At 36.0% G+C, this 18,506-nt stretch overlaps 1 protein-coding gene and 1 non-coding gene across 2 annotated transcripts in view; both read left to right on the plus strand.

The window, feature by feature from the left end:
- The first annotated feature begins 205 nt into the window (after positions 1–205).
- Positions 206–311, plus strand: LOC122039147. Its single transcript, XR_006128039.1, has one exon. It is a non-coding gene; the product is annotated as a small nucleolar RNA R71 (small nucleolar RNA).
- A 17,498-nt stretch (positions 312–17,809) lies between these two features.
- Positions 17,810–18,506, plus strand: part of LOC122026407 — a 32,810-nt gene continuing 32,113 nt past the window's right edge. Inside the window, exons 1-3 of the mRNA XM_042585147.1 lie at positions 17,810–17,984; positions 18,115–18,165; positions 18,258–18,309. Of these exons, the coding sequence (XP_042441081.1) occupies positions 17,919–17,984; positions 18,115–18,165; positions 18,258–18,309 (169 nt within the window). The 5' untranslated portion in view covers positions 17,810–17,918. The remainder of the gene's footprint in view (positions 17,985–18,114; positions 18,166–18,257; positions 18,310–18,506) is intronic.

The following is an 18,506-nucleotide window of genomic DNA, read 5'->3' on the forward strand; positions in this document are numbered from 1 at the left end:
TATTCGCACAGATCCGGTGGCATGGGATTTCGGTGTTTCCGCAATGCAAAAGCGGTTTTTACGGCTTGAAAATCCCAACACAATTAACATTTATGCTTGATCTACACTTTTGTCCATAAAAGAACCTCCAGCTGATGAATCCAACATACTCTTGTCTGAAAAAGAAATTCCCCCATAGAATATGTGCAGAATCAACCATTTTTCAAAACCATGATGAGGGCACTGTCTTTGAAGACTCTTGAATCTATCCCATGCTTCAAACAATGATTCTCCATATGCTTGAGAAAAAATTGTTATGCAATTCCTCATATACACTGTTCTACTTGGAGGGAAATAATGATTCAGAAATTGCTTCTCCAATTGCTCCCAACTTGTGATACTTTGAGGATGGAGAGAATATAACTAAGTCCTTGCTTTATCCTTGATACTGAAAGGAAATGTCATCAATCGAACTGGATCTGCTAACACTCCTTCACATTTCACCATATCACAAATCTCTAAAAATGTTTCAAGATGCAGATAAGGACTTTCTGATACTTCTCCTCCAAATTTGTGATCTTGTATTATAAAAATTAACTCTGGGTCTAGTTGGAAACTTTCTGCTTCAATTTGAGGTTGCACAATGGGAGATAAAAATCTTGCAGAAAATGATGTAGAAAAATTTCTCATGGGCCTGCTTGACATGTTAGTGCTGATGGATATTCAAGAGAAAATTATAAAATGAAGAATCAAAGACAAGAAATAAAATGCAATATGAAAAGCAAGAAAGAAAATACAGAATTTAAATTGCAAGAAAGAAAGTGCATAATGAAAACATGAAAGCAAAGACAAAAGGAAAAATAAAAATATCTAGAATAATTCATATGCTAAAGATTGCAAGATATGTTTACAAAAGAAAAGAATAAAGAAACTAGATCAAAAGAGAAAACAGAGAAAAGTTATATTAGAGTGCTAGAAATCAAGAATGCAAAGTTAGAATTAGAATTAGAATTGCAATAAAAAGAATTGTCAAGAATTAGAAAAATATGCAAATGATGAAAACAGAATTCTAAAAGTTAGATTACAACTATGCAAATGAAAAGAGAAGTTATGTCTAGTCTAACTCAATTGAAAATCCCTAATGTTATAGCGCAGTCCCCGGTAACGGCGCCAAAAACTTGCTAACCTCCGCAAGTGTACAAAAATATCGCAAGTAATATAAAAGATTATCGTATCCACATGGACTAGAATAAGCACTAAGAATGTCTCAAAGCGAATTAGCTAGACAACAAATCAATGGATTGACAAAGTCTAAGTGTAACTATGAAAAGTAACAAAGAAATAAAGAATAGGAAACAAGGAATAGGGCAATGATAAGGGATGTTCTAGGAGTTTTGGTTTCTTTGTAAGGTTCTTCAATGTAAATGATCTACCAAATCTTATTTCTCAATTGTCCACCATTTGTAGAAGGTTGTCGGTGTAGGGTCTTTCGGGCCGTAAAAATCGCTTTTTGCGTTGCGAAAATCCTGAAATCCCATGCCACCGAATCCGTGCGAATATTAAAATTTTCATGTACGTGTTTTCTAATCCTAGATCTACTTTAGATCTACATGTTTAGGAGTTTATACCTTTGATGCGAAGCCCTTCGCTTATCCCGCTCATCCAAGAAGATGTCGGATCTCAAGGGTGTCAAGTGAACACCCCTCTACGTGTATCCACACGAACAATTAGGTGGAGAGGAAACCTTAGAGTGTGCTAGCACTCTTTGAGGGTTTCGGCCAAGGAGGAGGAGAGGGAGAGAAGAAGAAGCAAGGAGGAATAATAATGATCAATTATAAAAATAAGAGTAAAAAAATGGCTTAAGAATTTTCATCTAATGAAAATACTTAATGCTCATTAACACCATTAATGAGCCTCATTAATGAGCCTTAATGAATATTTATTGAATATTCATTCTTCATTAAATGATCATTTTGAAACTCATTCGAAATTTGAATCTAAAATTCAAATTGAATTTCATTTATCATTGAATTCAAAATTCAATGAATATCATCATTAAGCCTCACTTGAGTCTAACTCAAGTCTAGCCTCACTTGAGTCTAACTCAAGTCTAACTCAATCAAGTCTTACTCAATTAATCTAATATGGATTACTCTTAATCCAATTCGGTTCATCACATGAACCTAATCCTCTTGGTTCATCATATGAACCGAATCTCCATCTAATTGTCCTTTGTATATGACCCTATAGGTTCTTGTAATGTTGGCAATGCTCCTAAACTCATTTAGAAGCATAAGTAATGAGCGGTATCTAGTAACACATCATTACTACCCAAGTTACAAGAATGTTGAGATCCAACATCACCTTGTGACTACTAATTATGACTCTTCACAATATATGACAATGTCCTTCTATCCTTGACATTTAGATTGATCAATGTGAGGCATAGACCGTGTCATCCTCTAATCAATCTAAATCTTGAACTCCAAGTAGACTCACTCTAATCAAATGAGCTCAATATCTCATATTGACTCATTTGGGCATGGCCAGGCACTTAGTGGTCTCACTCTATCAAGAATAATGATGTCACTCCCATTATATAGGAGGGATAGATCTCATCTACATCACTCACATCCCTCTGCATAATTTGTTACATACCCAGTAATCGTCTTTATAGTTCACCCAGTTACGGGTGACGTTTGACGAAGCCAAAGTATGTAACTCCTTATGTAGGGAACCATTGTGACTTCAGGTCCAAGAACTAGTAGTCATACTAATAGCCACATAAGAAAGTATATGACACTCATATAACGATCCATGATACTTTCTCATGGAGGGTCATTCAGTATACATTCTCCAATGCATACCCATGTGTCAACTTGATATCTCTATATCCATGACTTGTGAGATCGATAGGCTTTTATGACGCTGAACCATTGATCGTAGTCCGTCTTTAGGTAGACTTTCATTCTTTTCTTCCAGTACGAGAAGTCATCCCCGTTGAATAGGAGAGGACGTACTGTGCTAAAGCCTTCCAATTGGGACATTTTTTGATTTGCACAACAAAAAAAACAAGTAGAGAGGTTCCAAGACTTGGTCTTGGATTAGTAGTGTGGGAAAAAATAGCTAAATTGGTGTTACACCAATTTAGATGTATTTATGATGGAAAGAGATTTCCAAAAAGGTAATTATACCAGTTTGGAATTTTACGAACAACTGAAATCCGAAGAAAAGAAAAAAAAATTAAAAACAAATCCCCTCTTGTCTGATTGATGGTTGCACCAAATCAGAGCGATACCTGCTCTGATACCACTTGTTGGACCGTGAGATTCGATAGAGGGGGGGTGAATATCGATAAACAAAATCGTTCGAGTATAAACGTAGCGGAAATAAAAGAACAATGCTAACACAAGCTGGTTTTACTTGATTCGGAGCCTATGTCGACTCCTACTCCAAGGCCCGCACACAAGGGTGCTTTCGATGGGCAATAACTAGCAATTTGAAAATTGTTACAAATTAAAGTACAGGAATTCTAATGGAAATAAAGCAAATACCGACAAGAATTTAATCAAAAAGGAAAAGAGCGTGTTGTCGGAGCTTTGTTAGCGTCGCAGGAGCGCAGAGCAGCAGAGCAAGCAGTAGAAGACTTTCTTTCAATTGTTGCTTTGAAGCTCCCCTCTGACCCTCCTTTTATATGAGGCTCGGGGCGCCCCGGATCCCTTCCAGGCGCCCTGGTGAGACGTGGCAGGTCCAACCAACGAGCTCCACGTGGCGACGCACGATCTGGATAAAATTCACCTCCCAGGCGCCCGGATCCCTTCCGGGCGCCCGGACCCTGTTTTCCCGCAGAATCCATCCTGCAAGACAAACGTTAGTCCGGAGGCAAATAATAACTATGCCCTGCAAAATAGTTTGTTAGCACAGTTATATAGATAAGCAAAAAGAGTATGACTTAGATTCCATCTTTCCGAGACCGGAATCTAGTCACGATCTCGACTTAGAGATCTGAAATGGATCTAAGCCGGATCGACGCCTAATGTTCCCTTCCTGGGAACGCGTCCTCACAGTCACTCCCCTCCAGTGACTTACCTTACTTACCTGCTAGACGTCCGGTCAGCCCTTCGACCCGTCTGGACTTCTCGCCAAGCGTCCGGTCAGTCCGTCGACCCGCTTGGACTTCTCGCCAGCTATCCGGTCAGCCCGTCGACCTAGCTGGACTTCTCGCCAAGCATCTGGTCAGCCCGTCGACCCGCTTGGACTTCGTGCCAGACATCCGGTCAGCCCGTCGACCTGTCTGGACTTCGTCTGCACACTCGATCAAAGTGTTAGATCACAACAAACCTAACTTAACCTGATTTATCATTCATCAAAACTTGAGTTAGACCGTTAGTGCTAACCGCACCAACACTAAGTAGATCCAAGGTAGCAAATCTTGAACCTACTAGGATCTAGGCCCGTTTCATAGACCATCGACCTAGGGGTAACTTAGGAGCTCATCCCTTTTACTAGGCTCGTTTCATAGACCATCGACCTAGGGGCAACTTAGGAGTCCATCCCTGGTACAAGACATACAAAGTAAAATAACATATCATGTTTCATATCATATCATATCATAGCATATCATGTTCTTGTCCTATCATGGCATATCATATTCTTGTCATATCATGAAGAGTGCTCTTAGTCCCAACTTAAGGGAAGCATCTCTTAGGCTTTTCATCATACATAAGTCTTGCATAACATAGTAGCATAAAGTGCACATAACACATAACATTCCTTAGAGAAAACATAAACATGCATAGTTAGGTTCAAAACTTTTCCCTAAACCTTCCATTTAATCTTGGCCAAACCCTATAGGTAAGGATCTTAAACTTTGACTATCACAAAAAGCATGGAAACTTAAACTAACCATAGACAAGGGATCATACATCATGATGGAGCATAAACAAGCATGATTAGATTTCAAAACCTTGATCTAAGCCTTATGTTCATCCTTGGTCGAAACCTAAGGTAAGGTTCTAGGTTTTATTTATACAACATGTAGCATGAAAACTTAACTAACAACATATAATAGATCATACATCATGAAGGAGCATAAACAAGCATGATTAGATTTCAAAACCTTGCTCTAAGCCTTATGTTCATCCTTGGCCGAAACCTAAGGTAAGGTTCTAAGTTTTGTTTATACAACATGTAGCATGAAAACTTAACTAACAACATATAATAGATCATACATCATGAAGGAGCATAAACAAGCATGATTAGATTTCAAAACCTTGCTCTAAGCCTTATGTTCATCCTTGGCCGAAACCTAAGGTAAGGTTCTAAGTTTTGTTTATACAACATGTAGCATGAAAACTTAACTAACAACATATAATAGATCATACATCATGAAGGAGCATAAACAAGCATGATTAGATTTCAAAACCTTGCTCTAATTAAGCCTTATGTTCATCCTTGGCCGAAACCTAAGGTAAGGTTCTAGGTTTTGTTTATACAACATGTAGCATGAAAACTTAACTAACAACATATAATAGATCATACATCATGAAGGAGCATAAACAAGCATGATTAGGTCTTAAAATTTTTACTCTAAGCCTGGTATTTCATCTTGGCCGAAACCTCAAGAGTGAGGTTCTAGACTTTTTGTTACAACATGAAGCATAAATTGTAAACTTGACAACCATAAGTGACCACAACTCCTCATCTTGGCCGAAACTTGCAAGGAAATTCCTAAGGGTGTGTTTGGTTTGCCCCATTTTCATTTTCATTTTCTGAAAAACGTCGTTTTTCATTTTTTAGAAAATGACTTTTCCGCGTTTTTCGTTTTCTTAGAAAACGCTCTCTCATTTTCTTAAAAATGAACGTGGAAAACGCAAACCGAACGCGTTTTCCATTTTCTCATAAAATGAAAACAGAAAACAGCGTGGAAAACGCAAACCAAACGCCCCCTAAGTTTTTCAAACAACTTTTAAACATAAAGCGTACGAGAACTATTGTACTGCAGGTGAGGGAATACTTCCTCTCGCTTAATTCACTAAGAGAATACCCTTTGCTTCTCGAAACTTTTTCCTAGAAGAACTTCTTTGGCTTGGTTTCGGCAATGGTGAGGGTGAGGTTTTTTTGTTTTTTCAGTGGAGAGAAGAAGGAAGGAAGAAAAGAGAAGAAAAATGAAGTTCTCTTTCCCTTTTTCTTATTTATGTTGAATGAAGGAAGAGGGCAATTCATCTTTTTCCATTAGGGAGGAAGAAGGCAACTCCAACTTTTCCTTCTAAGTCTCCTTCTAAATGAAAGGCCTTCACCTTAACTACAATTCCCCTTCTTTTTCTAACAGCACACCCCTGCTAGGGCTACTGGTTATCACATACATGCATCTAACACAAGGTCCAAGGTTCAAACCTTGGTTATGCCTCTTTTTGGTTCTATTTTTCTTTTATTTTGGAAAAATCCACATAAGGCCTATTTTAATCATGGTAAAATTCATAAAATTCCTAGGGATCCTATGGGTGTTACAATCATGAAGTTACTGAGTCATACAACTTCTATGGCTGCCTCAGAGGCTGCCACATACTCAGCTTCCATAGTGGAGTCTGAAACGCATTTCTGCTTAACACTCCTCCACTGTTATGTCTTCACTTCCTAAAGTAAACACAAAACCCCGAGGTTGACTTACTATTTTCCCTATCTAATTGGAAATCTGAATCCGTGTAACCCACAAGGAGCAAGTTATATGTTTGGTAAACCAGCATATAATCTCTAGTCCTTCTCAGGTACTTTAATATATGTTTTACGGCAGTCCAATGTCCCTGTCTTGGATTATTTTGATTTCTGCTAACCATGCCCACGGTAAAATAGTTATCCGGTCTCGTGCATAACATTGCATACATTAGGCTTCTTACAGCTGAAGCATAAAGAACTGCCTTCATTTCCTCTATCTCTTTTGATGTCTTCGGAGACATCTCTTTAGACAAAGATACTCCATGCCCAAAAGGTAGAAAACCTTTCATGGAGTCTTGCATGCTAAAACGAGCAAGGATAGTATCGATATATGAAGCTTGGGATAAGCACAACATTCTTTTCTTGCGATCCCTTATTACTTTGATCCCAAGAATATGTTCACATTCTCCCAAGTCCTTCATATCGAATTGCTTGGACAATCGTACCCTTACTTCTGACAGCACTTTGATATTGTCACCAACTATCAAAATGTCATCTACGTATAGTACAAGAAATACCACCACGTTTCCATCACACTTCTTGTATATACAAGACTCATTCGGACACTGAATAAATTCATAAGACTGGATTACTTCATTAAAACGGATGTTCCAAGACCTTGAAGCTTACTTCAGTCCATAAATAGACCGATTGAGCTTACATACTAGATGTTCTTTGCCCTTTGCAATAAACCCCTCTAGTTGCTTCATAAGGATGTTTTTTCAAGACTTCCGTTAAGGAAAGCTGTCTTGACATCCATTTGTCAAACCTCATAATCTATATGAGAGGCAATAGATAAGAGTATCTTGATAGACTTAAGCATAGCTACTGGCGAAAAGGTTTCCTCATAATCGATTCCCTCTTTCTGAGTATACCCCTTCGCAACAAGCCTTGCTTTGAAGGTTTCCACCTTCCTGTCTATCCCTCTTTTCATTTTGTAGATCTATTTACATCCAATAGCTTTTATATTATTTGATGGTTCTACTAGCTTCCAGACTTTGTTAGAATATATAGATTCTATTTCTGAATTCATTGCTCTTTACCAAGATGTTGCATCTTTATCTTGGAGTGCTTCGTCATATGTTCGGGGATCTGGTTCATGTTTACCTGGGATCAAGTCCGAAGACTCTCCCAAAAACATGAATCTTTCAGGTTGCCTCACAACCCTCCCACTACGACGAAGCACTGTCTGTAGTTGTATATCATTTGTGATACGTGTTGTAGTTTCTTGTGATATTTCATCTTGCACTATTGGTACTAAAGTAGACGTATCCTTTATTATTTCCTTAAGAACAATTTTACTCATGGGCTTGTGGTTCATAACATATTCCTCTTCTAAAAATCGGCCATTAGTGCTAACAATGACCTTCTGATTTTTTAGGACTATAAACCTCCTTTCATTTCTCTAAGATAACCCACAAACAAGTGAACTTCTGTCCAACTTATCAGTGTTTCCCTTCAGCACATATACTAGACTACCCCAAATCTGAATATTCTTCAGACTAGGCTTACGCTCATTCTACAATTCTATGGGAGTCAAGGGTTCTGACTTTAGAAGGTACTATGTTCATTGTTGTTTCCAGAGTATATCCCCAAAACAAATTTGGTAATTCTGAATAACTCATCATCGACCTAACCATTTCCATAAGAGTCCTATACCTTCATTCTGCCACACCATTCTGTTGGGGTGTACCAGGTGCAGACAGTTGGGATTGAATTCCGACTTCTGATAAGTAACTCCTAAACTCTCCTAAGAGGTACTTGCCACTACAATCACACCATAGTGTCTTGATACTTTTACCATGACGTTTCTCCACATCAGCCTTGTACTCTTTGAACTTATCAAAGTACTCAGACTTGCAGTGCATCAAGTATATGTATCCATATCTCAAATAGTCATCTATAAAAGAGATGAAATATTCGAAACTACCTCTTGTCTAAATAGTCATAGGTCCACACAAATCAGAATAATTTCAACACATCCTTGGCTCTATACCCCTTAGTTTTAAAAGGTTTCTTGGTCATTTTTCCTTCTAAGTAAGACTCGCAAGTTGGAAAGTTTTCCACCACCAATGAACCCAAAAGTCCATTGGCTATTATCCTTTGAATCCTACTCAAGATAATATGACCTAGCCTTAGATGCCAAAGATATGATTAGTTCATTTCTGAAGGTTACTTTCTTTTATTAGAATTAGAAGATATGTTACTTATTGCATCGTGGGAGTTATTGAATTTAGAGTATATAAATTGCCAACCAATGTACCAGAACAGATAACTTCCCTATTTGCCTTGATAACACTTTTGTTATCAAAATAGACAGAATATCCATCTTTGTATAGTTTAGAAACTGAAATCAAGTTCTTTCTAAAACTTGGTACGTAAAGATAATTTCTCAAAATCCATATTTTCTATCAGAAGATAAACATCTCCCACTGTAAAGCTACTACTTTTATAGCAGTGCCCATGTAGACGGTGTTTTCCCCCTCATATAGTTGTCGGGTTTCCTGGAACCCTTGCAATGAATTGTAGACATGATCAGTGGCTCCCGTATCTACACACCAGGTACCGGTAGATAACACCACTAAACATGTTTCAAGAACTAATGAATAAAATACACCTTTATTGTTCTCATTTCTGAGAGGACAATCCGCCTTTGTCTAAGTTTTGTTTCCAATTATTATAATTGGGACTAGTAAGTGTATTCTCTAACATCTAGGGGATTGAAAAACATTTGAAATCCTAAGAATCACAAAAATATTTGGTCAAGACCAACACCTCAAAATCCCCGTGAATTTTGTATGCCACGTTAGTGTGGACGTATACAAATTCAAACATTTGTAAGAGGAGATTTTATCCATTAATTTTATTATCTTGTCAACCTATCTTTATGACAAATAAAATTAATATTTGGTCTGTTTTTGATCAAATATTTGGTCAAAACTTTAGAATTTAAAATAATATTGATTCCTTAAAATAATAGCATTTAAATTCACCAATACCTCAAACACCTTGAATTTTGTATACTACGTTAGTGTGGACGTATACAAATTCAAACATTTGTAAGAGGAGGGTCTTACCCATTAATTATCTTGTCAACCTTAAATTACCTCATACACCATGAATTTTGTATGTCACGATAGTGTGGATGTATACAAATTCAATTATTTGTAAGAGGAGGTTTCACCTGTTAATTTTATTTTGTCAACCTAACTTTATGAAAAATAAAATTACCTCAAATACCATGAATTTTGTATGCCACGATAGTGTGGACATATACAAATTCAAACATTTGTAAGAGGAGGTTTTGCCTTACTTTATGACAAATTAATAGTTTGTTTTTCTTCGATCACGCAAATAATAGCAGTGACTCCGATGGGGAGGATACTATTAAATGTGCCTAAGTGTATACCATTACTTGATACTAAGTCCACTAAATAGAATTGCGCCCCTTCAGTTGGAGAATATCACACACATCCTAAATAATTTCCTATAATCATCCATTAAGGAAGTTTGATCTAGTGATCCGCAAACAAACTCATTCGATGTGGAGGGAGGCACTCAGAGCCAACGCACAAGTTTGTTGCATCACTTACAAACCAGTAATGGAGATCGTGGAATTTATTTATAAATCCCTCTCCCATTTAGTTATTTAAGATGAGGATTTTATCATGCACACACATATAACACAGCAAATAAAAGCAATAAATATGGAAAAATAATTTTCCAACTATTATGGCTTTTTTCCATCACTGTCCTCCGTGTACTGTCAACCCTAGCTGCTGCCATCTTTAGCCACTACCATCGGGTCTAGTTGTCGTATCTATCCTGTTTCTTTTTCCGCTGCGCCTCTAGTCCTCAAATAATATCATGCCTCGCAAGGATACAATCTGCGACAAAAATAAAATTTTACATATATCGATCATATATTCCACAAAAGAATGCACATAGAGTCTAGATCGAACAATAATGTAAAATCCTAAAACTAATACAGCTCTTGCTGTATTTAATACATGCAATCATGCACATACATAAAATGCCCTCAACATGTCCGAGGGTCCAATCACACACAATCACAATAGGCCATAATAGTTGGAGTCTGCAACCACAGAGTTAATCTATTTGTACATCCTACTATTATCCTACCTAAAATATGTATGACATGTGCATAATTAAACTAAAACCAAACACACAGAGGTTAAAACCTAGCTCTGATACCAATTGTTGGTTGCTACTCGGAATACCGTCCTTGTTCCCCTGTATAAAAATTTATACAAGTATAGAACTATCCTAGCTACCCATGTGCTCTACTAAAGTTAAATTTGGATTGCAAACGATGCTTAACATTATTAATCCAAATTTCTCCTGTAGAAGTTAAACTTGGATTGAGAACGAAACTTAACATTCTTACTCCAAGTTCAACCGATGAGATCTTTCTAAGTTAAATTATATTACAGAAGTTATCAAAAATCTATTTCTAAGATCGGCTTCCAGGTTAAACATGGTGAGACACTAGGCCTTCTTGGATATAGGATCATCCACCACTTCCTAGACAAAGCCTCACAAAGAAATTGGATATTTAACTTCTTACAGTAAACTAGGTTTAACTATAGAGACATCAAAAGAAACACAATATCGAAACATAAAATCAAAACGAAAATTGATAACAAAAATGATAACTAAAACCGATAATCTCTTGTATTTGGTTTTACAAGATCTATACAAAAGGATGAACTAGTCATAATGCGGAAACTAATAACTAGTTATACCTTTCATAGCTTATAGACCTCTTGATCTTCTATTATATTTCTCTCATTCTCTTGAATGTCGTGTGGGCGATGATCTTCCAAGAGGTAGTCCACCCAAGCTTCTTCCAAAGCTTCCAAGATTTGGGCCACCAACTTTCCTCCAAGGGATGCTAGACAAGAGAGCTTCCTTATCTTCTTCTTCTCCTTTAAACAACCGACCACCAAGAGATCTATCTCCACACCAAGATGCTGCTGGCCACCAAGAGGGAAAACAAAGGAGAAGAGAGAAAGAGCAAGGGCTGACCACCAAGGAAGAATAGAGAGGAATAGAAGAAGTGTTATAGGATAAGGCACCCCCTCCTTCTCTTTTATATTCCTTGGTGATTGAAAAAAAAGGAAAGTTTTATAACAAAAATAAAACTTCATTTTTCTCTATGATATGGCTGGCCATATGCTTATCCTCCAAGTAAAGAAAGATTTTAAACAAAATTAAAATCTCTCTTTTAAAATCCCTTTTGTGGATAGTTATAAAAGGAATATTTTATAAATTAAAATCTCTCTCTTTTAAATCCTTTTATGGATATCTATAAAAGATAAGATTTAAAATAAAACATGGTTTCAAAAGGAAAGTTTTATCAAAAATTAAAATCTTTCTTTCACATTATAGATAACTATAAATACGGAAATATTTCAAATCTCTCTTTTATTCCTTTGTAGAAATTTATAAAAGGAAAGATTCTAAAATTTAAAACTCTCTTTTAAAATTAACATAAAAGGAAAGTTTTTAACAAAATAAAAACTCTCTTCTATTTCCTTTTATGGCCGATTTAAAAAAGGAAAGTTTTATATTAAAATCATCCTTTTAAATCCTTTTTATGGATCTCTATAAAAGGAAAGATTTTATAAAATAAAACTTTCTTCTTTTCATGATGTGGTCGGCCACATGCTTGGGCACCAAGCAAGGCTTGGTCGGCCCTAGCTTGGGCACCAAGCAAGGCTTGACCGACCCTAACTTGGGCCTTAAGAAGCTAGACTTTGGGTGGATATAATGTTTTATATAAGAGGCTACAATAGGGACCTAGAGGAGGAATTGACTTTGGTCTCCCGATGAGCTTGAGCTTCCCGTGTTCACCCGAACACCCAACTCAAGTTCATCAATAATAACTCATACCACTAAAGAGTTATTATTGCACTACCACACCAATCTCATATTATAATATGAGCTCTTTCTTATTATGAGTGTGTTAGTCTCCCTGTGTTTAAGATATTGAATGTCCACTAATTAAATGAGTTACTGACAACTCACTTAATTAATATCTAGCTCCAAGAGTAGTACCACTCAACCTTATTGTCATGACGAACTAAGTCCACCTACAGGATTTACATGACAATCCTTATGAGCTCCTCAAGGGGACATCATCAACCTAGATTACTAGGACACAGTTTCATTCTATAATCAACAACACACCATATAAATAATATCATTTCCCAACTTATTGGGCCTATTGATTTAACGAGCTAAATCGCACCCTTTGATAAATTAAAAAAATAAATATTAAATATACGTGCTTGTTATTATATCATGATTAAGAGTACACACTTCCATAATAACAGAGGTTTTGTTCTTTTATATAGTCAGTATAAAAAGAAACTACCTCAAATGATCATGCTCAATACACTCATAGTGTATTAGTATAATTTATTAGTCAAGATAAACTAATACCTAATTATACTACAACCACTCCAATGGGTTGTCCCATTCCATCTTGGTTGTGAGCAACTGTTTATAATTTATAAGGAACTGATAACATGAACTTCTGTGTGTCTCCTCACACCATGTTATCTATAATATAAATTAAACGGACAACTACACTTAGTATAAATATAGACATTTGACCAATATGATTCTTATTTCTAAATAAATGTTTATACAAAAAGCTAGGTTTTTAGTATACATTTCAACACACTCATCAGTTCATCACTATGTTGTGGCATGTGAAAACGGCAACTACATAGATTTTGGGCAAACTAATTCATTTGTGATATAGTCGAACAATGAAAAAATGAGACAAAAACTTTGTACCAAATTAGAGAATAACATTACAAGAGGAAAAATGTCATGAAACGATTATTACCTTGATGGAGATGTTGTCATTGTGCTTTTTCAATAAGTCTAGAAGAACTCAAGTTTAGTACCCTCTATAACTTAACAGGCCAAGATCAGACAATGATCTCTCTAGTTGTAAGAAAGTATAATATGATCAAATTAGATATTATCCCAGAAAAATATCTCCTTCACCACATAACTAACTCAAACACACAAAATTGAAACGACAAGGAGAATGAGAAATCCAAATAATTTGAAGCAATAAAAAAGGCGGGAGAGTTAAAAACAAGATGTTTACTGTCGCTTCAATAACTTGACACAACAAGTACTCCTGCTCCAAACCCTTGGTTTGCTTTGATGGAGAGACTACAGGGAAGGACGAAGAGGGAAGAACTCGTGAGAGGAGACCACACTGTCAAACACTAACAAAAATAGAAATAAAAAGAAAGTATAATGTGATCAGATAAGATGTTATCCTAGACAAACATCTCCTTCATCACATAACTAACCTCAAACACACAAAATTAAAACAGCGAGGAGAATGAGAAATCCAATAATTTAAAGCAATAAAAAAAGAAGGAGAGTTAGAAACAAGGTGTTTACCGTCGCTTTAATAACTCGCCGCAATAAGTTCTCCTGCTCTAAACCCTAGTTCTACTTCGATGGAGAGACATCAAGGAAGGAAGAAGAGGGAAGAACTTGCAAGAGGTGACCACAATTGTGCATTAATCCAAATCAGAAGGGGTGGAAGGGTTGTGGTTTCGGTGTCGGGTGTATGCTTCTTAGGGTTAACCCCTCCCAACCATCTTAGTGTTTACAATCGCTTCAATAACTTGACACAGCAAGTTCTCCTGCTCCAAACCTTGGATTTGCTTCGGTGAAGAGACGATAGGGAAGGAATGGTTTTGGCATCGGGTGAAGAGTTGGCAGGGAAGGAATGGTTTCGATGTCGGTAGGGAAGGAATGGTTTTGGCATCGGGTGAAGAGATGGTAGGGAAGGAATGGTTTTGATGTCGGGTGAAGAGACAGTAGGGAAGGAATGGTTTCCTCTAACCTTCATTTAATTTTTTTTTGTGATTACTAATTTTTTTCACACAAATGTCCTAATTTTTTTTTGCTAATTTTAAGGTGGAAAAAAGTACAACAGTTATAATTTCATTGACAATGAGTTATAACCGTTGTCTTATTATCATAATGACAACAGTTTATGCACCGTTGTTCCAAGCATTATAAAAATATTCTCAATTACAATGGTTCATTTAACTGTTGTCTTAACTGTTGTTAAGATGGAAAAAAAACTTTTAAAGACAACTGTTTTAGAAAATCATTATAAAATATGTTATTATTTAAAAAAATTATTATCCTAAATGACAATGGATAGTGTCAAATCATTATTTTTGGGATAATTATTGTATCAAAAATAATGCTTATTCAAAGTTATTATCTTTTACCAAATTTATAATATTTTTTTCTTAAAAATGTTGTTTTTATAGTTTTACATTTTAATAGTTTTATTATAGTGACAAGAGCAACAATTACAATAGAAATTAAAAAAAATAATAATAGAAGTTGGTATAGCAGAATGTAAGAGTTGTTTGCAGTTGATAGTTGTTACGTCTCACAATCCTTTGAGCCTCTTTTATAACTTTCATGCTGAATCCTCCCCTTTATTAATTTGAAAATCATCAGTTAATTGATTATTGCACATTAGTTGACTAATCCTTAGATTTTATTTGAATCATGTTATTGGAACTTTTATTTTTCAAATTTTTTTGAACTGATCACTGTAGTATTAGTTAACTAGAATTACTAGTAGTTGAGTAATCAATGTTCAATCCATTGTTTAGCTGAATCCAAGATATTCTATACACTCCAAATAGAATTCAGTCAATTGTCCGTCGACTTTATAATATTTTATTTAAATCAAATGAAACTCAATCGATGCTACTTGTTGGACAAATCTAAAACATCAATGTATTATTTGGAGTAAGTAAATCGCCTTTTGCCACATCATCTGCTCTTAGAGCGGTATTAAGATATGGGATATTGTCATAGGATTGAAATTCGGCATGTCTGAGCATACATTTCCCTATGATTTGACCATTGCACTAATGGCTAGTAGTCACCTATGATTTACCTCCTCCGTATTGGTACGGGTTGATGGGGGCAATGAAAGGCGAGCAAATCACCTTTTGCCACATTGTTCAATTAGATCATGCCCTCGGGGCTATGGTACAGCGGTAAGGGCACTCAATTGTCTCCAAGACACCCACAATTCGATTCCTAGCTACGGGCCACCGCAAGTGCTTCCTGATTTATCCTTGTGGCCGGTGAAAAACTTTCGTGGGACTGGGATGGTCACCTCATACTCAACATTATCCAGTCTGATTAATCATTTTTTTTATTCAATTAGATTGTATCTCCCCATAATGAGAGGTGGAACAGTCATGGATGATGAATTTCAACTTTTTTATAAAATTATTCAATTAGATCATATTTCCACGTAATACTTAATTGCCTAGAGGATAATAAACTTGCTACAATGGGACAAGAGATCAATTCTTGATAGGCATATGCCCTCGGGAAAAAAACCTCTCCCACCTCTAGTCTTCTCGACGGTTAGTTATAAATTGACCCTATAATTTATCTCATTTCACATAATCTGTGATAAATCATGAACACCATTTGGGATGAACGTAATCATCTTTGATTACAACTTATCCAATTTAATCATACTTAAGGTATTGAACTAGTAGCGAATTGATACTTACTATTTGATTGGACCCTAACTTTAACTAGTTTCGTAATTTACCTTCTACCCTTGGTCTCTAATATACAAAGCACTCCCTCTAAGATTTGAGGTTTTCTATAAGTTGTGTCCCTCAAATGCTCTAAGTCCATAGCATAACTCCTCCTTAGTTATTCTTCATTTCTTCGCTTTAATTTTTTTTCTTAACTCGCCATGCTCTAATGCTTATTGTCTTGTAACCACTCAAATGCACCATTCCTCTCTAATCTCGCCGATCTCGAGTTATCGAATCATCACCATCCAAACCAAGGTAAAGTCAACTTGTATACTTAATATATGCTACACAACTTAACACTTAGATAAATATAAATCTAACTTAAGGTGGCGTTTGGTTTAGGGGTTTGGGAATGAGGGAATGGATTCATTTCCAAATCTTGTGTTTGGTTAATGGGAATGAAATCAAGATTTTAGAATGAAACCCAAAAACTTGGGTATTGATGAAACTCACCTATTCCCTTGGGTTTTGATAGAAATGGGAATGAAAATTAAGTTTTGGGCAAAAATACTTTTAATATATTTTTCAAATTTTCTTTCATTTCACTTTCTCTCTCATTATTCTCTCTTATCATATTTTCTCTCTCCTCATTCTCTTATCATATTTTCTCTCTCCTCATTTTCTCATTATATTTATCTTTCAACATACTTTTTCTCTCATTATTCTCTCTCATCACACATTCTATACCATTTCTCCCTGTATTCTCTCCCATCACACACTCTTTCTCTTCATTTTTTTCCATCATGCTTTCTCTTTTATCACACTTTCTCTCCCATTACATACTCTCTTCTCATTTTTTTCATTACAGTTTCTCTCTTATTATACTTTCTCTCCTCTCAATTTCTCCTACCATACTTTCTCTCCTTATTTTTTTATCACACTTTTCCTCATTTCATTCTCTCTCATCACACTCTCTCTCCTCATTTTCTCTCATCATATTTTTTCTCTCTTCATTTTCCCCCATTATATTTTCTCTCTCATCACACATGCTCTCTCATCATACTTTCTCTCTCATCAATCTCTTCTCATTTTCTCTCATCACACCGCTTCTTATTTTCTCTCATCATACTTTTCCTCTCATAATATTTTTTCTCTCCTCAATTTCTCTTATCACGCTCTCTCTCACCACACTTTCGTTCTCTTCATTTTTTTACATTCAACTTTCTCTCCCATCTAATTTTTTTCTCTTATTTTTTTTTTAAAAATAATTTTTTTAGTTTAGATTGAAAATATCTAACTAACCAAACGCCACCTAAATTTTTTACTAATCTTATCAAAAGCTTTTGTTATCTAAATAGAGAGACAGAGGGGACTAGAGTTCTAACATGGGCGATGTCCTTTTTGATAATACTTTACAAAGGTGCCTTTAAAAATAACGATACTAAGGGTCTCTTTTTGACATTTTCCCTTTACCTTTTTAATCCAAAACATGGAGGCGGATTATTAAAAATCGTGGAAATTTCCGTGGCCAATTCGAGAAGTGCGTGCAAGGGTTCTAGCGAGGTGGCTAGAAGCGTGCGGCTTTTACAGCGTTTCTTGAGGCTAAAGATTTTGGAGGTTGATTTAGCGATGGGAGATCCCAATCCTTCGAATCAGCGATGCCGTCTTTGCTTGGGTCCTCTCTCCAAGGATATGGTCAGTGTTAATTTCATTCTTTCAATATGCGAGTCGTAATTAATTGTTGCTTCCTTCCTCATCATCTAATTCTTTATTCTTTCAAAAAAAAAAATGCTCTATGATGATTCTTTGATGTATTTGATGGAAGAAAACGAACCGTTGGACTGTGGCCCCGTTGATACGAGATAGCTTTTCAATGGTGATTCCTCAAAACTGTCGCTCCTTCATAAACTGGCGTACTTTTTGTTGCAGAGAAATTAATCATTGTTTTCTTTTATTTGTTACTGTTAGATTGGCACTGCTGTTGGTGGAATTGCAAGTGCATTTTATGGCTTTAACCATGGTACCATTGCAAGTCCCTCAAGCCGCTTTTTTTTTTTCCTCTTCTTATTTTCCATATTTTTGTAAGTTTGTTTGATAAAGATTCTTTTGTGTAAGCGTCCTAGCCGTTTCCTGTTTTATTTGTCTATTTCAGCATATTAGGAGGGCTCTGCTCCTTTTCTTTTCAAAAGCTGCAATAGTTAATACTTCGCAAATATT

This window comes from Zingiber officinale, chromosome 1A (genome assembly GCF_018446385.1).
Source record: "Zingiber officinale cultivar Zhangliang chromosome 1A, Zo_v1.1, whole genome shotgun sequence".
Classification (NCBI taxonomy): Eukaryota; Viridiplantae; Streptophyta; class Magnoliopsida; order Zingiberales; family Zingiberaceae; genus Zingiber; species Zingiber officinale.